General features: G+C 40.0%; 2 protein-coding genes across 2 annotated transcripts in view; both read right to left on the bottom strand.

Annotated features, from left to right (window-relative positions):
- Nucleotides 1–8,410, bottom strand: part of st6galnac3 (ST6 (alpha-N-acetyl-neuraminyl-2,3-beta-galactosyl-1,3)-N-acetylgalactosaminide alpha-2,6-sialyltransferase 3) — a 115,655-nt gene extending 107,245 nt beyond the window's left edge. Inside the window, 5 exon segments of the mRNA XM_034703648.1 lie at nt 20–115; nt 2,668–2,870; nt 5,637–5,744; nt 7,605–7,826; nt 8,164–8,410. Of these exon segments, the coding sequence (XP_034559539.1) occupies nt 20–115; nt 2,668–2,870; nt 5,637–5,727 (390 nt within the window). The 5' untranslated portion in view covers nt 5,728–5,744; nt 7,605–7,826; nt 8,164–8,410.
- A 6,665-nt stretch (nt 8,411–15,075) lies between these two features.
- Nucleotides 15,076–21,916, bottom strand: rabggtb (Rab geranylgeranyltransferase subunit beta). The gene is made up of 9 exons (XM_034703377.1): nt 21,787–21,916; nt 21,343–21,450; nt 20,149–20,346; nt 19,805–19,910; nt 19,515–19,567; nt 19,320–19,430; nt 18,567–18,692; nt 17,744–17,893; nt 15,076–17,362 (listed from the first exon to the last, which is right to left on the bottom strand). Exons 1-9 carry the CDS (start codon nt 21,787–21,789, stop codon nt 17,222–17,224), a joined length of 996 nt encoding a protein of 331 aa, XP_034559268.1. The 5' UTR covers nt 21,790–21,916; the 3' UTR covers nt 15,076–17,221.
- Nucleotides 21,917–22,680: the final 764 nt, after the last annotated feature.

Genomic DNA, 22,680 nt, shown 5'->3' with positions numbered 1-22,680 from the left:
CAGAAAAAGTGATAAAAACCTGCCCCTCTTCTCCATCACACTGTTCGGGTGCTGCCTCTTTGTGTTGCCTGCCTGTCTCGGGGGCTGTAATTGAGTTCAGCTGCAGCCTGCCTCCCTGTGAGATGACATGACACCTTGAGTGAACAGGAGTATTCAAAGATGTCAGTCTTGTTTGCAAATGAAAGAATCCAATTTGTATTTTTCACCTATTTTGATCAAAAACTATGTTTGAAAAACACTGTCTGTAATTACTGAAACACACAAACATGAATCCATGGAGGTACAAACATTGGAAAGAAGCACTAACGCACATAAACCCTCCGAGCAGATAACCGCCAGCTGCTGGTACACATCACCTGGTTTTATTAGCTGTCTGCACATTGATTAAACCTCTCCGCCTGGTGTAAAGCAGGTTCTCTCACCAAATCAATACCTCTATCTGGGTTATCACCAAATCTCCCTCCTCTCCCCTTCTCTCTGCCTCTCCTCTTTTTAAGCTCCTCAAACAGAGCATGACAAAAGTAATCCTCAAACTCTTAATCACGGATTAAATCCTCACGAGTGCTCACCCCGCTCAAAAAGAGAAAGTCAAGGTCATCTGCAGGCTGTGCATCTGAAATTACCCCTGGATGATTAAGAGACTGTGGATGATACCCCGTCATCCTTTTCTGATGTGATAAGAAGCTTTCAGGGCTCAGGAGAGCTGAGAAGGAAGCACAGAGCCAGTCTTACAGAGGTCTGAGGTGACTGTCCACTGCAGATCTACTGACAGACAGGTTAAGCTGCCAAGCAGCAGCACATGTGGACAATGTGGAGTTTACACCAAAAACACATCTGGAAACTCTGCTGTGACCCAGCTTAATGCTTAATGCTGGATACTCATTTAAGAGTGTACTATCAGCTTATTCTCCTGGTCTACTCGTTTTTTTTATGAGTACTTATTTCATTTTTATGTAAGAGAAGCCTCATGGAGATAAAAACTGTTTTTATAAGAGTGTCCTGACCAAGACCGACAGCGGCTCATGACAACAAAGTATCAGACATGTAACACATAACAAGTACGAGTGAGGTCAACATATCCTCATTCAACCTGACGCATCTCCCTCCAACGCCTTCAGAGTGCTTTTAAAAAGATTTAAAGAGACCAGCTCCCTCAGACACAAATCCTCCTGCAGCAGATTCCAAGCCGCAGGAGCTGCATACCTAAAAATCCTTTTTTCCTATTTCAAGATGCATTCTGGGAACAGAGAGCAAAAATAAGTCCTGTACATCTTTGGTCATAAAGCAAAGGCTTTAGCTTCCAGCTTTTTACAGATGAATAAAATGTTTAAGTAAGTGGGAAGCAAGTACGCCCGTGATGAGAATGTAAGTATTTACACAGATCTTCTTTGATTGTTTTCATATTTTACTCAATCCTCTGCACAGTTTAACAAATACATATTTAATTATTTTCGTTTTTTGTATTTTTTTAATTAAATTCATTTTACACAATATTTCCATGACACCTTTGTGCCTCAAATGCATACTTTAAAAAATCGGTTAAGTCCTTTCAGGTGGGGAATGTCATTAGTTAGGCTGCTAAAAAGGTGAATTATAGAAACATAATCAGACCAACTTTTATAAAGCTCAGAGGAGAGTAGCATGAGTCAAGGAAGGACTCTTGACATTCAGAAGAGGAGGCAACCTTCGAATGCGTATTCAGAGACGACTGTGCTACTGGCCTTCCTGCTAGTTTTGCACACAAAAAAATCCATGATTGAAAAAGTCACACATAAAACTCACTCTGCTTTTAAATATTGTTTTAAGCGGCCAAAAGCCTCATATCTGGAGAATTAAAACTACAAACAAATGTTCACAGAGATGTATAGGATCACTTCTATCTGATCAAAATATGTGGTGACAAATGAGTTCAAATTTTAATCACACACATCTGCTTCATGTTGATTACAACGCCTGCAGTCTGATTAAATAGGTACACTGTGAACAGCTGACAGCGTTCTCACTAATCCTTAGAAATCTTAAAACTCTTTAGATGTTTCAAATCTAAGTTCATCAAATGACTGAAAAAGTATATTTTAACTTGTGAGAGGTCTTTAAATGTTAGACGTCACTTTGAGAATGAATACTTGATCATATCTACACTCTAGTTAGCTTGTTTAGTTTCTTATTCCTTTTTGTGGTCTTGCTTGTTTACATGACTTTTCCAGCATTTACAGCATCGTATTCAAACACATTCATAAACTGCACACAGGCGACGAGGGGGAGATGAAGATGGTGAATGCTAGTTCAAGGAAATTTGGCTTCTACATGAAAAATGCAGGGGCTGGATGGATGGCTGGCAGGGGCAAACAACGGTCATGAGGTGACTCAGAAGAGCAAACTAGCTTTTAAACTTTGGAGAAAGAGTCTTAAAGGATCTTAAAATGTCTTAAATTGGATTTTAAACAGTGTGCAGCAACTCTGGGTTGAACTTTTGGTGAACTGATCCACACAAAGCACCACCACGTTCATTTCATTTACACACATTTTCTCTCATCTGTGAAGAAGGAAAAAAAAGTGAACTGATGACATATTTCAGCACAGACTTCTCTCCTCCTTTCTGAGCTTTTACCTAAAACACTGGACAGCCTCCAGTGAAGCCGAGCTCTGATTTCACGTTCAGTATACCTGGGTCCATTTGCTTGATGAGAGCAGTCTTCCTCGGTCTGGTTCCCAGGGTTCAGCCCAGTGAGCGCAGTAAGAAGACGCCTGAGTGATGATGCCCTTGCTGTGTGTGAAACCGTCCTCCACTGCTGACAGACACACACACAAAGAGAGCGGCCGAGGTTCCCAGCTCGAAACAAGTCCTGAGACAGGGTCTGAGCGGCAGACTGGAGAGGATGAGAGTGGAGACAAAAAGACTTTTAGTGGAGGGATGGTTGTGTAAATTCCAAGTGTAAGAAAAGAGGACATCATTGTGCATGTTTCACTTTCTTGGAGATCAATGTGTTCCTGTAGTGACTGCTCACTGCTGCATTACACAAACAACCATCAGGACCAGCTTTGTCATCAATAGTTAGAGTACAATTTGAGATCAATATTTTTAATAACGTCTGACTGTCTTGTTTGTTCCTGTTTTAACATCATGACACGACTGTCCAAGAAAACTCCAAGTGTAAGAAAAGAGGACATCATTGTGCATGTTTCACTTTCTTGGAGATCAATGTGTTCCTGTAGTGACTGCTCACTGCTGCATTACACAAACAACCATCAGGACCAGCTTTGTCATCAATAGTTAGAGTACAATTTGAGATCAATATTTTTAATAACGTCTGACTGTCTTGTTTGTTCCTGTTTTAACATCATGACACGACTGTCCAAGAAAACTTATTGTCAATGTTGACATTGTCAGAAAGTAACACATCAGTGAACAGAGGGGAGGGAAAATATTGATACAGCAATGTACTGTCCTCCTGACTTGTGCGATACACTTATGATACTGCTGCTGCCAAGTATTGATATTTTAACTCAAACATAACACAGCTCTCTTAATGGCCACTCTGTGAGAACCACAAGCTGCAGCCATGATTCCATACTCCAGCAGGATTGGTACAAGTAAAGCAACAGTCTTGCTCTTGAGTTTTAAGTGTTATGCTGTTCATTTTGTGTCTGCAGGTGTTGAGCTTAAAGAGTTACAACTATCCTTTCAGCAATAAAATGTCTTTTTTTTTTTAAACTTTGTTTATTGATTTTCACATAGAAAAACAGTCACATCCAAAATTAGAAGTCTACACATTTTCCTTTTTCTTATAAAATGTCTTTTAAAATTAAAAAATTCAAGGAGAGAGGAAGACATTTGAGCATCAGGCGAAGGCAGCAGTCTAAAAGCAAATACAACATTGACCAAGAATGCCTGCAAATACTGCTACATCATCATAAAGCCCGGTTTACACTTCTGTGGTCCACACAGATGGAAGCACTACATACTTCCGGGTCCATGTGTCCGTGACGTGCAGCAATACTCCCCCGAAACTCTTGAGGGCAGTGTGGTCTCTCTGATAGTCTGTTCGCCTGTTTCCGGCCCCGCTACCTTCTCTGTTTACTTTTCCACAACAATTCTAAGCGTATTATGTTAGTTAACAGCTGATACATGTTGCTGTTTATCATACAGACATGATTACAGGGAAGAATAGAGAGGAGACTTCGGAGGAGATTAAATACACAGCCGATGTGCTGGGATCCTGGAAGTACGGTAAATGCGGAAAATACAATGCCGACAAGCGGACCAATCACAGGGCTTGCGGTCCGCGTCGATACGATGCGTAGTTACATTTTGGAGGAGGTGCACGTCAGCTACATGTGTAGGTCCGCGTAGATACGGGGGCTACGCAGACCAACGCATGTAGGCTAAATCAGACTTCAGTGCTACAAGATGCTTAAAAAGTGAATGAATCTGCAGACTTTAAAAAAAAGTTATTTTAAGGAACAATTCATCGGATTCCCTTGTGTGAATTATTAACTGTGGATTGGGACTAGGGATGTACATTTTCAGTAATTTCTGTGATCGTTTTTGGAAATGTTAAAGATCAATTATCGATTAATCAATAAAAAAACATTATTATTCTTATGTCAAAAACAAGGCCAAATACCTTTTTTCCCCTAAATTATATTTTCTACGGCAACAAAATGCATATGACTGAAGGGATTGAATACGGGTACATGTTTAACACTGATTATCAACGATCAGGCTCATAAAAATATTCTCAGCGGACATATCTTATAAAGTGAAGGCTCATAATACTAACAGTAAAGAACATCAGACTGACAGTGTCCAGTTTTCTGCCTACTCGTTCTTATTGAGAAAAATAAACGTGTATTCGGTCAGGTGTCAGCCGGGAGTGCAACCGGGTCATAATCAGTCCAGCAGCAGAAAAGCCCAGATGGCTCTGATGTTGCTGATCTGCAAACATAGCATACTAGCAAGTCCCACCAGTCTGTTGGCTTTGTAACCAAAGCGCAGGGAAATCTCCTGTTTAAAGTCATCATCCTTCATGCCCGTGTTGTTGTTGGCAGCAGTTGCGCATTGATCCTCTTTGAAAAGCGCACGTGGACACCTGACGTCTCGGCTGTGCTCAATACCTTTAATCAGCTGATTCACTTTGAAACGTGCTTAAAACTTAAAACACCTCCCTGATAGCTGAATGTAATATGAGACCACATGATGTTTGTTCCACGTGATGGAAAGTTGAAAACAAAAATGCGTGTTTCGAGTAATTTCTCAACAATCAATTAATCGAGAATCGATTAATTGTGTACATCCCTATTTGGGACTGATCAATTTTCTGCACAAAAACCCAGAAATCCTCGCCCCCTCATACTAACCAAACAGCTTATCAGTAGTAGCCGTTCTATTGTTCATTATCTTCACATCACTGTTTGTACACTTTCATTTATCTCTTGACTGCTCTATCCTTCACTCTGAATCCTGAGCCACTGTATCAGACACCTTCAACATCAGTGAGGTTTCTCTTAACTTATCTAGTAGTTTCTTTCAGCGACTACAGTCTCACTGTGACCTGAATAAAGTGTAACTCAAGCAGCACTTCCACACAAGAGGAGCATTTCAGACTCCATCTTGGTACAGAGGATGTACTCACGTGTCAGACTGCCTCCAGCTACAGAGAGATTGGATAAGCTCCAGTCCCATGTTCCTCTCTGCTTCCACGAGGGCTCTCCAGGATGGATCATCTCGAGGCAATATGATCCTGAGGAGAAGCACAAATAGAATTCTTATTACATGAGCTTTAACAAACTGCGTCATTATGCTTATGTGTGTAATGGTTCATCTTAGAGCGCCACATTAAAGTACAGTAAATCCATATTGTAAGTTAAGATGAATAAACTGGTGGTTTAAATCAAGTCTTCTCCTTAAATCTGCCTTTAAGTAGCTTTAGAGTCATTTTATGAGTCTGTCTGCTGAACTGAACCTCTTAAAGGTCACCAGTTCTGTAATGTACATCATCGTTTATGCTCAACCGCCTCCTACTGACAGCGTGTTAATAGGAGAGACATAATTTTGACACATATCGGCATTGGCCTTTTTTTTTTAATCTGACGGCCGATAAGAGATCAATTTAACACTGGGTTATTTTGGCTCAAAATTCTTTAAATCACGTGGCAAAAATGACACCGTCAGCAGAAACTGTAGCCTAGCTTGTGTTCCATTACTCCTGCAGTTTCTCATTACAGGGGCCGAGCTGAGCAGCAACCGTTGTGGCCCCTACAATTACTAGTGATTTAAAACTCATAACCCACTTCATAAACACTGAAATATCCCCATAAAACAAAGATGAGTGAAGGATTAACATTTCAGTTATATTGAAATTTTGGAAAACTTTATTTACTGTAGGAGCTATTTATTTGTTTAAGTTTTCATTTAACTTTATAAGACATGCTGCTGAGCCTGGGAGCTCCCTGCACTTTGTGTTAGATGTCTATTGTCTAAGATATAAAACAACCTTTAACATGTTGCAAATCTGAAAAGCTGTTTAATGAGCATATGCTTAAAGGCATTTAAACGAAGTTAAGTGCTGGAGTTTGTATTATTTAAAATTTTGACACCAATATTTCCCCTTTTACTGCAAATGAATATCGGCTCCAAATATCGGTTATCGGCCTCCTTGACTACTAATAATCTGTATCGGTCCTGAAAAAAACATATCGGTCTATCTCTAATCTTGTTGTTCTAACTTTTATTAATCTGCCTTCACTTATCAGTCTGTTTGGTTGACTTTGGTTACACCACTACAAAACTCAAAAGCTAAGTCAGATTACTCAACAATAAAGTATTAAATATATCAGCGTCTGCACAGATTGATCTTGTTATGGTGGAGGATAAACATTTTTTAGACTTGTTGATAACTGCAACAAAAAGCTAATGGGAGATCTGTAGTCAAACCAGGAGCCTCACTGTTCCAATATGCAGTCATATGAAATGTTACTGCTAAAAGACATTTTAGCTGTCATATATCATTCTTTTTTTATACAGAATTACTGTCCAACATTGCACTCCGCCTCTGGGACTTTCTCTCTCCCCTAAACTATGGAACTCTCTGCCTCTGGACATCAAAATGGCGAGCTCTCTGGGTGTTTTTAAAAGTAAACTTATCACTTACCTTTTTAATCTAGCTTTTAATTTGGAGTAATTTATTTTTAGCCCTGGACTGCATTATTACTTTGAGAATTATTGTAATCATTATCATTATAATCATTGCTTTAACATTTATTTATCTTATTTGATTATTAATTATCTATTTATTTCTTGTATTCATCTGATCTTGTCAACACTACCTATTTTTAACTTTTCTTTCCACTATTACTTATTTTATTAATTTTACTGTATTGCTTTCATTTTATTTTATTTTTAAGTATTTTGTTTATAATCATGCCTTTTATAATTTTACCATTGCTGTTGTTTTCTGTCTCTCTGTTATTCTGTGAAGCACTTTGGCCTGCATGTTTATATGTATGAAAGGTGTTATATAAATAAAGTTGAGTTGAGTTCATCCTCCTCATAAGCTTCCCTGCTGTAGCTTTGACTGCTCATCCACCTCAATGAGTTCTACCTCCATGTCATCATCGATCATCACATCATCCCTGGGAGGAAGAAGTCTTTCCAGCTGGTACATGAGATGTTCTGGGAGCCAATGTTTCTCTAGGAACTCCACCTGGAACTTGAGGATCAGCTGCAGTCTATCCCACACAGAAGGTCTTTGCTCCAGCTTCCCACTTTAATCATCACCACCACTTTAGATGAACAAGAAGTTGATATCTGTCATTGATTGTGCCTGGGAAATAACATACACCATCATAATCACATAACACTAACAAAAAAATAAAAATAAAGCAAGCAAAATTACTAAATAAATCGGCACAACGTGTATCTCTGGGTGTACAAAACACTTAAGCTGTAAGCATATCTAGAACATCTATCAGATTCATCCTCCATGGCAGGGAGATGAGGCTGTTGTATCACCAGCCAGCTGGTGTAGCTGACTTATCCCAAAATACACACATCAGTAAGACAACAGCGGCTTACTTCAAGCTAGAGACACACATTTACAGCATTCATGCATCTCGTTACTATAGTAAAATGTCTTCCTCAAAAAAGAAATCTCTTCCTACCTGTATAGTCGTCCATCTGAAGCAACATATCTCTCCACCGCTCCAGCAGCTCCAGTGAGGGCAAACGGCGGCAGGTAGTGATCGTAGCTTCCGGTTTGTTAGTAAAAACAAAAACAAAGCCGTCGTAAGTCAGCAATTAGCACGATTACAATGAAATCAATTAATTTATCGTCTTCAACCGATTAATTGAACACTTGGTGTAACACTTGAGCTTTAAGAGTATCGTATGTTAGTTTTTCCAAACGTTTAAATAGACCGGAAATGAAATAATACGAATCCACCAATCAGAGTCCATCACACAAATACCCCCTCCAGATTAAATAAAGTCCCAAATATAAGACAAGAAGTAAATACATAAAAATAGACAGATGAAGAAGACAATTTAAACATATTAAAACCAAGCGGCAACCTCCGGTCTAAAAATACGAGTCCAATGGGGAAGTGTTAAAAACTTCAGTTCATCGAGGATCTGCTTGAGGCTGGCTCCGGAAGTACCGGAAACCACATACACACCAATTCAACAAAGACGATCTTTACAGCAGAAATAAACATGTTTACAGCCTGGTACAAAAAATGAGTGTAGTCTGGATAGCTCATTTCTCGATCGGCACACACTGTACGGGGCTGAATTTTTTTCTATTTCAAAGATATTGAGATTACGAGTCTTCCAAAGAGAGGCACAGCTGACTTGATTGACAGACGGGAACATTGTAGCTGTTGACGAGGAGGCTCAAGGCCCGCCTCTTTACATCACAATCGCTCGACAACAGCAATATGGCTGCTGCTGATAATTGGCCTCAAAAGAGCGCTTCAGAAACAGATGGGTGACGTCACGGATACTACGTCCATTATTTATACAGTCTATCATTAAAACACACCATGGCAATGCTCAGTCCAAACTTATGACAAGCTGAGCTGTCAACATAAGGTAGAGAAGAATTCCAGGTTTTTTCAAAAGTGTTTACCAAGTGTTTTCCAGCCCCTATATGAAGTGAATGTTGACATTTCCTGTTGGAAAGTCAATTTTATGACTGCAAGGAGACGAAAAACAACCACCAAGAGATGCAAACATGCCACAAAGAGATCCAAAAAACAACCACCAAGAGATGCAAACATGCCACAAAGAGATCCAAAAAACAAACGAAGAGATGCAAAGTGGCCATCATGAGACACAGAATGACAACAAAAGGGATGCCAAATGGTAACGGAGACACAAACAGTCCCAAAGAGACTCAGAACTACCATAAAGACGTGCATAAGACCACTGAGACATGCACAAACAGAGACATAGAAAGACAAAACAAGAGAGTGATGTATAACAAGTGTTTACCACACAAGGTCAGCCAAATTTATTCCAGTTTAAGAAAATAAAGCACCCCCTTAATCCAGTTTGGGTAGGTGGGACAGAAGATTTCCATTTGAACAGTATCAACTTCCTGGCCAGCATAAACGCTATCAATTCCTTCTTGGCTGAGGAAAGATTAGACAGAGGGGATGAAACGCCAAATAAACAGTAGAAGCATTAGGGACCAGTCCTTTACTAGTTACCTTAGACAATATGTTGAACACCTCTGTTCTCATGTTCTTTAAAGAGGGGTTCATTACCTAATTTTCAGGCTTTAAATTGTCCTTCTGATAGCGTTGTATTACCATTACATGATTAACTGCTCATGAAAGTTGTGTTTTTCTTTATTTAAAATTAAGATTTATGAAATATTGTATTTAGGAGTCCAAATCTGACCCTGAAAGTTTGGAAAGGGACAAAAAAATCCCCAGTGATAAATAACAGATAAGGAGATTTCTGTTTGGTATTATCCAAAGACTGTATGATTAATGGACGTAGTATCCGTGAAGTCACACATCTTTTTCAGGAGCGCTGTTTGAACCCAATCGTCGGTGGGAGCCATATTGGAAATGCTGAACTCAACCTAACTTCTGTCGAGCTAGTGTGAGGTAAAGAGGCGGGCTTTGAGCCTCCTCGCTAATAGCTTCAGTGTTCCTGCCTGCAAGTCAGCTGTGCCTCTCATAATGGAAAACTTGTGATCTTAATATCTTCCAAATTGCAGCGTTATGAAAAAATTCTCCCCCATACAGTGTGTGTCAATCAAGAAATTTGCTGTACAGGCTAGACTCATTTTTTTTGTATCAGGCTGTAAACATGTTTATTTCTGCTATAAAAAAATCAGCTTTTTTGAATTGGTGTGTATGTGGTTCCGGTACTTCCAGAGGCAATCTCAAGTGGACACTCGAGAAACTGAAGTTTTTAACACTTCAGTATTGGCTTCATTTCTCGCGGCCGGAGGTTGCCTAATCTCAGTCAGATTTTGGCTAAAGCCCCCCATCAGCATTCAAGAACCCAAAACTCTGGAAGACAAGTTGTGTTTCTCTATTTAAAATGTACAAAATATTATGTTTAAGACTCCAAATCTGACCCTGAAAGTTTGTAAAGGGACAAAAAAATCCCCAGTGACGAATGACAAATCAGGAAGAGTCTTTTTGGTATCATCACAAAATTCCTCTAGGGAGGGTCTTGGGTGGAGCTCAGCCTTTTTAGTAGTGGATTCTTCCTCTTCTTGGGTGAGACGAGCCAGAAATGTCAACAGTGTATTGCTGCCCTCTACTCTTGTCTAGTATTTTGCAGATATTCTAACAGTTTCTTCATTTTGGTCCAGTTATCCAGATTAAGTAAAGAGTGCATATAGTGAAGATAGTTTCTTGAGTGGGTTACTCGCCTGTGCCTTTTTTTAACGTAATTTTTAATTGTCATATTTACCTGTAACACAAGAGAGTCTGGTAGTTTTTTAATCTAACTTTCAATTGGAAGAGGCGACAGATTGTAATCCCAAAATGTTGAACTTTTCCATGAAAGTAAACTTTACAGTAAATGTCTTAAGTAAACTTATCATTGGACAGTGTTTTCTTTTACACACAGAAGCAGTGCTTCCTCACAGCAGATCTCAGTGATAGATTTATGTTGTGGGCAGTATAGATTTTGTTTTGCTGACTGAGTTTGTTTAGCTGGGGGATTTAACATGATTTTTTGTGTGTATCTTATTTTTTTCATAAATGAGTGACAGGTGTGTCAGAGGACAGTAGAACTTGGACCAAAGTTTACACGCCAGCTCAATTGTGCGTCAAGAGAAACTGCAGCCAACTGATTGGTAAAAACTTCACCCTAACAGAAGATAAATTGTACATTTAGTGTAAACAAACTCAAAAGAACAAACAAACAGTTCAGTCCTTGGCAGAGTATCATATTCACCAATGGTTTTAGGGCTAATAATAAGAACATGTCACACTCTGTCTCTAATAATAACCACAAACTGGGTGAAGAGTTTAACACAAATCTCTCGTGTAGACATTTTGAAAGCGTTTCTATTTTCCACCAAACCTCTGTGTCATTTCTACATTCACTCACAAGACTGCTGCAGTTTAATTAAACATTTATAAAGTGATTGTCTGCTGTGCCCGAGGTTCAGCAGCATTTGGCTGAAGCCCCTGCGGCCTGCACTAATCCTCTGTATTTTGTGCTGAGAGATAACAAGAGGGTGACAGGACCAGGAGGAGGAGAGGGAGGAGAAATGAGCCGCAGCTTTCTCAGCAAACAAACAAGACTGAGAGCTGAAAGCTGTGATCCATCCATCTGTCTTTCTGCTTCTCTTTCCCTCTCTGTTTTCATCACTCTCTTCCTCGTTCTCTCACTCTAACTTCTTTATTTCTCTCTGAAACCTTCTGTCTTCGTTTTCTCCTCTATCTTTCCCTCGCTAATGAGAGCCTGTGGGGTTTCTCAGCAGCCGAAAATCCAGCATGTTTGTCTCTGCCTGGACACAAGGGGCCCACAGCTTACTGCTCCCACATCGACTAAACAAATACACAAATAAGCAGTAAACTCACAGTGCTGGGAGTGAATTTATTTTGCAGGTCCACGCTGCACTGAGAATATCTCATGATAAAAGTGCACGTTGGAGGAACGGGGGCACAGCCAGAGGGATGGCACAGACCCCCTCCCTGGAATCTGATTGGCCCCCTGTTGCCTACACTAACCAGTTTGGTGAAAGGAGGTTGGCTTGTTGGTATCATGGATGGATTACTGAAGGGGCCTGTGGGTTAAGGCCCAGGGACCCCTCAGCTACAGCCCCTATATGAAGTGAATGTTGACATTTCCTGTTGGAAAGTCAATTTTATGACTGCAAGGAGACGAAAAACAACCACCAAGAGATGCAAACATGCCACAAAGAGATCCAAAAAACAAACGAAGAGATGCAAAGTGGCCATCATGAGACACAGAATGACAACGAAAGGGATGCCAAATGGTAACGGAGACACAAACAGCCCCAAAGAGACGCAGAACTACCATAAAGACGTGCATAAGACCACTGAGACATGCACAAACAGAGACATAGAAAGACAAAAAAAGAGAGTGATGTATAACAACTAGAGTGAAAATAACACAGTAGAGGTGCATGATGACAACAGTGATGCAAAATGGCAACAAAGACTGACAAAACATACCTCCTGAGTACAGTAAGACGTTGAAATATGACCTCAAAGAGATGAAAAATAAGCAGAATGGTCTTCAAAGAACAACATAGAAAGAGCAAATATTAAAAGAGGCCCAAACTGACATGTTGAACAATTACAGTGACACAAATAAACAACAAAGACATGCAAAACATCTACAGGGTGATGTAAAATAATAAGAAAATGGCAAAAAGACGGAAGAGATACTCAAAAATTACAACAATGGCAACAAAGAAAGTCAAAACAGCCACAAAAACAGAAAAAATGGGTTTAAAAAAGCACAAAATGACCAGAGTGATGCAAAACAGACATAAAAGGGACATTATTGACTCCTGAAAGAAGCAAAATAACATCATACAGAGTCAACACACCAGAAAAGTGGTGAAATTACAGCAATAGTCACAGAATGACTACCAAGAGATCCTAAATGCCTTAAAATCCATGTATTCATACCGCCACACCACACCAGCAGCTCCACCTCATCTCTGGTGGGAGTGAGTCCACATGGGGAGGTTGACCACATGGTGAACCGGTGCAGTGAGAACAGGTTAAAGCTCAGTGTTCTGAACACAGCAGAGAGGGTCATGGATTTTAAGGATAAATGCAGCCACACACACTCTATCGCCCTCTGTGACTCCTCAGACTTCACTGTGGGGTCTTCCCACCTTCTGGGGGCCACCATTACTCAGCACCTGGAGTGGAAACTGAACAGCAGTGTTGCTAAGACAGGCTGCAGCGTATCGTCCACGCTCCATCTCTCCAGGAGCTTCAGGCGTGAAGGCGACCCTCTCTCATCCCACGCCCAGACCGTTGGTGGGAGCCCTCCCCTCTGGAGAACAATCAAACAAACAAACAAACAAACAATCAAACAAAGACAGTCCATCAGTTCTGCTACAAGACTCATCAATGATTTGTCCTTTCCCCCTCACATGACACATAACAAAGATTCTCATCCAGCCCCATTGTATCCAAACACCATATTCACTCAAGTCAGACTTTTTGTGTAACATTAATGCAGACTGGACTTCAGTAGTGTCTGTTTTAATGCATATTGTTCATATAGTTTAGACTCTAATTCACACTCAACCATCACCTTGCAGCTCGTTCACAACAATCACTCTGCATATCTTTATTCTTTATTTCTTATGTATCTTGTTTCTTCTACTTTTATGTTAATTGTTTCTTTGCACCAAAGACACAAGGACAAATGCCTTGTATGTGAAAACCTACATGGCAATGAACCGACTCCCCTGCCTGAATCTATTCTAAATATTAAAACAAACCACGTCTCTCACTTTCATTAATTAACCCACAGAGATAATCACATACCAGTGTTATTGTTATCACTTAATCATTACTCTGACATCTTATGAAAGCCATTGTTAGAAATCCTTCCATGTGAAGTGTCATGGTCCTATCAGACCACACACTGCAGTGAGGGTCCTTCTTGTTATTACATGGAGGGAAACAGGATGAAGAGAATCACCTGCCTCTAATTACTCAGGCAGAGTGCATCAATCTTTACACAGCTCCATTATTACAATCTGCCACAACTCTGAAACCTAATTTTTCATACATTATCAGAGGAGGCATTTCTGGAGAGTCAGCGTTATTATGTCTTGGCCTTCTTTGCATGAATCTGAATGGATGTAGCGTGGGATGTAACATGCATGATTCAAGAGAGCTGAGAATAGTTACAGTTTCAATGTTACTGGACTGGTTTCATATGATGTCAAACATTTAAACTAGCAGCTGCATTTTCCCTTGCAATCTCATGTGTGTAGTTTCTTGCTGGTATCTTTGGTGAGAAATGAACACATGCTGTACGGACTTTGCCCTGCACTATACAGGCTATGAGTTCGCCTCAAGATTAAAGCATTTTGAAAGGTAAAGCTGCCATCTAGTGTCTGCTCATAGAAGACATACAGACAAATAAGACTAGATTCTCTGGAGTCACTTAGAGGGATGATACCTTTTTTGCTACCTTTTGTGTACATTAAGTCCGTTAAAATTCAGCTGCATATTGAAGCCTTGGATAATAATATCCCATTGACTTCAATTGAGTGTGCATACATGAAAATAACTCAGCCTGTTGAAAACACACAAAACTAAGCTTAGAAAATGTTTCAATAATGATTAAAGAATTGCTTAAAACTCAACAAACTGATGCTTGCAGGTCTGTGCACCTTCTTGACCGTTTGAACAAGAGGTCTGATATATGATTCAAAAAGCTAACTTCTCTGATTAAATCTTCCTGAGTGATTTTACAGTCAGATTTTAATTTAGCTGTCATCATGCTACCACCACGCTCATAACAAATCAGTCAGTGTACTGCACATAATATGGATTTGATGCTTTGTAATAGACTCCCTAAGAGCAAAAACAATTCACTCATACTCGAAAGGAAACTTTTAATTGCTAACGTAAATAACAAATAAGTTAAGATACACATGTGCAACAGAAAGCAGCTTTCTGGAGCTGCACCCACAGAAAACACCGTGCAGATGAACAAGTTGAATATTTGTTGTAGTTTGAATGTTACCATCCGGGGGCGGAGCCAGGGGGAGGCCATCATCACCCTGAAATCCTAAACTATGATTGGCTATTTGCAAACATCTTCTTTTTTAAGTAACTAAAGAATCAAGTTCAGCAGATTCAAATGCTGCCACTTTGTTGAGTTACATTTTAAAATTAAATATTCTAGACATGAATAGAATAAATTTGGGGATTTTTTTTTTTATAGTAGAAGTTAGAGTAGACGTGATTAGCAGAAATAAGACTCCTAGGTTTGTGCTAGGGCCCTAATGTGTACCTGGTCACCTCTACAATAGTCAGCGCCTCAGTTTGGCCACTGCAGCCAAAAGGTCTGGCTCCGCCCCTGTAACCACCTCAAATATAATTTAAAGTGTATGATCACATTCCCAGGTTTTGTCTAATAATGACATTGCACTCATTTGAATGACAACATTAACAGATGAATTCATCTGTGATCATTCAATGAAGTTCAAAACTGATATTACAACATGTTGTTTATGTATCTATCTGTAGGAACAATGTGACCAGTTATCTAACAACAGATGAAAACTGTATTCAATAAGACAAGAGTGTAAGAGCATGAAGAGCAGCTGTTTCTGACAGAAAAGAGTCTTGAGAAAAATAGTAGATGTAAAAAGACATGAGAACCATCAACATATAAGACTGGAAATGTTCCATCATTTTACACACAGAACAGAAGCTACATCAATCCTCTCTGCCCACAGCTGCATCACGAAACTGGACCGAGTGACGTGGTTTTAATTGAACCTTTTTTCATGCGTGATGTCAATAAAAGTGTTATTTTTAAGAAGTGTTGTGTAGCATTTCCAGTTGTAAGGCCTTTAACACAGGGGTGTGCCCAGAGGGGTGCCGTGGGCCAACATTGTAACACGATTAGCCACCCCAAGTAATGCTCGAAAATGTGAAAACATGTTTGGTTATATTCCTTGTCAGAGGCAGGACTTATGCTTACAATCAGCTATATGAGCTGAATTTCAACCAGCTGCTAGTAGCTGTGTTAGCATTCAAATGTGGTAGCTTAGTTTAGAGTGTAAGAGAGGAATCAGTCCATCCAACAAAAAAGATAAACAGCTTTTTGAGAACTTGGGATTGTGACTTTTGACAAACATCTTGCTCAGATTTCTAAAAAATAGAGAACATCTGTATGATACTTTAAGTTAGTGGTAAAGTTAGATCTGATTAGTGGAGACAGAAAGGGTAAATAAGATATTCATTGATATTCATTCATGTGTGGGGTGCACACATTCTTCTTTCCACCCCTGCATAAATCAGTGACCCTCGTTGGGTCACCCCAGTCAAATAGTCTGGACACAGCCCTGCTTCTAGAACAGCACTTATAAGATTGTTCGAGTATAAAGAGTACAAGGATTGTTTTCTCTTCACGTGCTCTTACTTTTGAAAAACAGAAGTGACAGAAAGATAAAGAGTGGTGCCGTCTTCGAGCCGAATGAAATATAAACGCTGTCCAGATGAGCATTCTTCCTCTCTGTTTCATTAAGGTAGCCCTAATGAAAAAGCCTCTCAAGTGAGCGCCTCGGTCTCAGGATTATAATTTATCACAGTAATAACTTCCTGGGAAAATTTAAGAACTAAAATAGTGATCACTGAGAGCAAGAAAACTAATGAACCAGTTTCCACAGCAGCTTCATACCTGTTCACCTTTAATGTTTTCAGTGCTTCAGTAATGATGTTTACACCTCCGAACATCTCTTCTTTGTCAATCTGTTCTCTTGTAGTAAAACCAACAAAAGCTACTTGATAATGTGAAGAGAGGCTGACGGTTTAAAGACAGGAAGGCTCAGAGGAATCACTGCATGACTCTATTTTTCAGTAGTGAGCACAGAGAAATGGGTCTAACACGTGTGGTGGTCCTCTCTCTGCTCCCAACATCCAGTCATGGAGGTGTGGGTGTGTGGGGCAGCAGTGTGTGTGTATGTGTGTGTGTGAGTGTCTATATGATGATTTGATGAGTGCAACAGGGCTAGCTGAGGAGGTCCGGCTGCAGGTTGATTCTCTGCAGGACGTCTTCAGGCATGCACAGAACAGGATTCACCGGCTTTATCTGTTCATCTCCGAGGAGGGAGAGACCGGCCACACCGAACAGAGTGTGGAAAGGATCCACCTGCAGAGAGAGAGAGGGGGGGGGGGGGGGGGGGGGGGGGCAACTTGAAATGAAGTCATAATGGCTCATGTTTTCTCTCAATCTTTTATCAAGATCTAGATCAAGAAAGCTTTGTGCCAAGTGAGCTCACACACACAAGGAATTTGACGTGGTGATTGGTACACTGGTACTTAATAACAAGACAGTAGGGACAATAAATATAGAAACCTAAATATAAGAAATACTTTCTGTACAAAGAAGTATAAAAGTACTATTTAAAGACATATTTGAATACATTTGTCGAAGCCAGATTGCACATTTTAGCAGATAAATATAGAAATAAATTGGCTTATGGATTTATAAGCCCAGAAGCAGCATGTTGTGATGTGTTTGACAGCTCACCATGTCTCCAGGTCTGTCAGCGAAACCTCCCGTCTCCTCGTCCTGACAGGCCAGAATAAAGGACCGAAGTTTGGCTTTGTCGATCCAATGGATCCTGCCTATGATTTTCAGCGACGCCAAAACCCACCATGAGTAGCAAACGTCAGGAAGCTGAATGAGACAGAGACAACCAGAGCTCGGTCAAGTGTTGTTATGAACTTAAGGATTCTGATATAGTAGTTGGTCATTTGTTGTTGTCAATTTTAGGATCCAAACAGCAAAATGTAGCCATAAGTGGAAAAAGATCCTTTACTTTTTTATGTATTCTGCATAATACAGCTACTATTTGAGTCACATGTGAAACATTCCCTTTTGAAGTGTGAACACAGAGGGACATTCAGCAGATATAATGGATAGTTTATAATGTATTGATTGACAGATTGAAAACAACGTGTAAGGAGTTGGTTGTGTTTATGCTGAAGTTTTATTTGTCTTTATGGAGCTCCAAAAAACTTTAAAAAGACTTTTTATCCATCTGTCCAAACATTATTGTTTACATTCTCTCTCACAGCACCCAGTCAGCCATTTTCAACCCCAGCAGGACACTATCTTCAGCTTAACAGCTCCACAAAACCATTTTATGTTACATTACCTGCCCAGCAGCAAACAGCAGATGGACACAGTTAGCAACTAGCTGATGCACACTCATCACAGTCTGTATTACTTTTAAAGTAGATTTCCTGCAGTTCAAACTTCAAGTAACAAAAATAAGGAATAACTGTGTCCTGATTTGTTAAAAGTGAAACCTTAACAGTGTAGCATTGATTTCTGTAAAAGCACAAACCTTCTCTGGTCGTCCATTGAGGCCTCCGGACGGTAGCTGTCTCTCGCAGAGCCACCAGCCCAGCAGGTCAGCGTTCACCTGGTGCAGCTGACCGGTGAGTGACAGGAAGCCAGTGCAGCAGTAAATCTGACAGAAAGAAGAGAGGAGGGAGAATCTTTTATTTGAATGGGGTGTTTAAGGCATGATGCTGCTCAAGAGAAGTGTAAATGTGATAGCTGCCCACTCCCAGAATGAAAACATTTCATCCAGTGAGTGTGGACAGCCTCTCAGTGGTGAGTCAGACTCACTCCCATGAGACCAGATCGCAGCCTCACATCTTTGAAGGCTGGATTTGAACTGTCTGATAGCTTTGATGTGGAAGCAGAAACTTCAAACCGGAACTTTGTTCATCTTACTTTTTTTTTAAGCTTGAACTTTTCTTCTGCTATAGTTTGAAAGAGATGAAACAAGTCAAAGTTCCTCATTAGCCATTTTCATACTCCCAGTCAAAGGTGCGATATTTACGCCCCTGTAGCATCTCACCTTCAGTGTGAATGTCTCAGAGACACTGTGCCGACATCACAGGTAGGAACAGAGGGGTCACAGTAATGAGATGGGATCACTCTGAGCTGTGTGTGTGTGCGGGCGTGTCTGAGCGTGTGTCTGTGAAGCCCCCGCTGTGTGTTTACCTCTCATGCTTCGTGTTGCAGACCCATAAAAAGAGAAGGGCGGGTGTCACGAGTGTCATTATGGAAGTGCAGTGAGTGGACTCACCTGACCAGCATGAGACTCTGAACCAGGTCTGCAGCCAAAACCTCCATCGAAGTTCATACAGGACAAGACAAACTCTACAGCCTTGTCAACATTTATTGTGTCCATCTTGCCCTTTAAAGGAGGAGAAGACAGAGAGTCATTTTCAGATACCAGGAAGTTACGGTGCTGAATAAAAAACAAACATGATGTACGTACTAGTAACGCCAGTGTAGCAACAGCACAGAAGGAAAACCTTGTATCTATCTCTCCTGTGAAGACAAACAACGCTCTTGTCATGATGACATCACATCCATAACGGGTGTTACAATTTTCTTGGTCTAAGTATTCCCTAAATTGGAATTGTCTTTGTCATTAGCGTGTCACCAGGTGTCGCTGTGTTTAAAATATTTTGCAGAAACAATTAAAAAATAAAGCTTAAAATCTCACAAGGCTTCTTTTGCAAACAACTGAAGCCATCAACAGAAATCAGAGCAGATTCTGCTCACCCCATTTATCCCCTGCGAAGGAGCCATCTTCCTGCTGCAACCCTTTGATGTATTCCACCACTTTGTCAATATCAAGCGCATCCACGCTGTCATACAAGCACAGGATCTGAGGAGAATATTTCAAAGAATACAGCTTTTAAACCAAAAATAGACACAAAAACTCAGACAAGACTAAATGTTTGAGCTGAAGAGTTACCAAACTAACTCACAAGCTACACACACTGGTTATTTTTTAACATCTTAACATGGTAAAGGCTTTCCAACCTTTCACAGAAGGTAAACTAAAGAGAAAAAAACAGTGCTGTCAGTATGTCAGCTGTCTCATTGACTGTATAAGGAGTCACCTGAACAGCACTGAGAGTATAGAGGAGGTGGGGGTCGTGTCCGATGCTGGCGCTGACGCCTCCACACTCGTGTTGACACGCTTTGATAAAATCTATGATCTCCTGCCGGTTCATCCGAGGAAGCTGCGCCATCAGGTCCATCACCGTCAGCCCCCAGTAGATGCCGCTCATCCTCAGGTACTCAGACAGCGTGTACTCCTGGACAAACACAGACAGCACGTTTATGAGAGGAGAGCAGGGTTAGCTCACTTTACAGCCCAATATGTTTTCCTGCAGGTTTCATTCATATAAAAGATGAAGTTGGTCGACTAGGCACAAAAAAGGAAAAATCCCAGAAGAGTTAAGATGCAAAGAACAGAACAAGTGAGAGCTACTATACTATGTGCAACAAATATTTCAAGTGGCTCTGTTCAAGCATTGCAGTAAAGACATCATCCTTCTTAGATTTGCTTTCAAAAAAAGGAACATTTAAATGTTTACATCTATAGAACTGAAACAATACTAGTCAAACCATGGGAAAAGTTGATTTCTTTGTGCTTTCTGTGCCTAAAAAATAACTTTAGTCAAGTGTATCAATTAGAGAACATACTTAATTGGATGTTTTTATCATTATGTCCTCATTACAACTGGAAAATAAAAGTGCAAAATAGGGACTGCATTTCATTCAGGCACAAAGTGAAAAATCCCATCAGTCCTTATTCTGCAATGTCTTTTGCAAAACCAAATACATACCCACATCATGTAAGTGTAGGGCATTTCAAGAACAGCAAGACAAAGACAAAGTAAAAGAAAGTGTGAATGAGTAGACTCTGTTTTTGCATCAGCTCCAGGGATTTGCACCCATGCAGCTAGAGTGACACTAGTGAAGTCATGCTTGTCTGCATCAGGATTTTCTGTACTGTTCTTCATAAATATGTTGCATAGGATCAGATCAATGCTTTGTGCTGGCCACTCAGTGTCCTTAGCATTCATAGAAAACCATTTGACCTGAGGACTCAGCTTTGTGCACTGGAGATATGCCATGTTGAAACTGACACCACATAATCGGAAGGATACATTTTGTAAATATGATTTAATACAAAACTTTTCAACCCTTACTTATGTTCAACAATGAAAGCAACGATACTGTAAACAAATTCAAGGGATAGGAGTATCCAGGGTATAAAACAGCACCCACAGTTTGTGTTTACTCACATAGTCATCCTTCTTAGATCCGTATGCAGCGATGTAGTCTGCATGTTTGTCCAGCAGCAGAGCGCAGGGAGCGTCAGGCTTTATGAGGACATCTTTCACTTGGGTTCCCTGACATTAAACACATCATAAGATTAACAGATTGAACTAATTATATCGGACTTTGAATATTTATGATATAAAATGTAACTTAGACCACCCTACAGTCAAACCTGACACCAGATTACTCATACTATGAAGCTAATGTCGGATTATTAACTCTAGAGATGATGTTGACAGGCTACATGATAACGATGCTAACACTACAGTTTAGCAGCTTTCACAGGCTGGCGGTCAACGTTCAGTTACTTTAATAAAGCATGTAAGCTAGAGGACATTTCTAATCCCTCCGACTATAGTATTAAATACAAATATAGATTATAACACATAGAACAAAAATACATTCACCATTATGACTGTTGGGATTTTCGCATGACCAGAAATCTTCTTCTACGGTTTCTTTTCCCGTTCTACTTCTTCTTCGTGAATTTTTGGAACCTGCTTGAGCTACACACATTATTGCCCCCTTGTGCTTCGGGGTGTAAACCACAGACAAAATGTTTCAAAAACATATTTTTTCCAATACTAGCTTTTGGTATGATCAATCAACTGAGGTTGGGTGGCTTTGACAAAGTCAAAATGACTTTACTAATCATTTTCATGTCTTGAAAATGCAACTTTATTAGGAATCTATATCAAATCTATATTTCAAAAAGAAATATGTTTTTTGAAAATGTATAAAAACGGAGTTAGGCTATCTGTTTTTGCAAATTAACTTTGTATATATTACACTGTTTTATCAGAGAAAGATTAGCTCAGTGTGGAAATCAAATAATGAGTTTGAATGTTGTACTTGACTTCAATTCTATATTTATATACTTTAGTATTGTGCTATTGAACAGACCCGGGCAAACTCTAATGAGGCTGACATACAACACATTCCCCTTTCAAGCCACACTTGAGTGGAAGCATGTTTGATCAGTGACCTCAATCCACACCAATCCAGTGAGGGGAATAAATAGGACAACATTTACTAAGGTACCATTGCCTGCTGAATTACAAATTTGAGGTACATGTTTTTTACACCACCAATTATAAACATTTACTCGTCTACTTCTTAGAGCAAGACATACATTTCACTTCTCTGCATTTGTCAAAGGGTTGAAGGCAGTAAGTGATCATTTTCAGCCAGAAAGCCCTACTATTTCTAAGGTGGCATTGAAAATAGATTTTGATCTCACAGATAAAACATTGGTACAAGCATATCGTGAGCCTCAGCATAATTGCCTAAGTCATATTTTG

This window comes from Notolabrus celidotus, chromosome 15 (assembly GCF_009762535.1).
Source record: "Notolabrus celidotus isolate fNotCel1 chromosome 15, fNotCel1.pri, whole genome shotgun sequence".
NCBI lineage: Eukaryota > Metazoa > Chordata > Actinopteri > Labriformes > Labridae > Notolabrus > Notolabrus celidotus.
The sequence above is the reverse complement of the archived record's forward strand: the minus strand, read 5'-3'. Positions and strand labels throughout refer to the sequence as shown.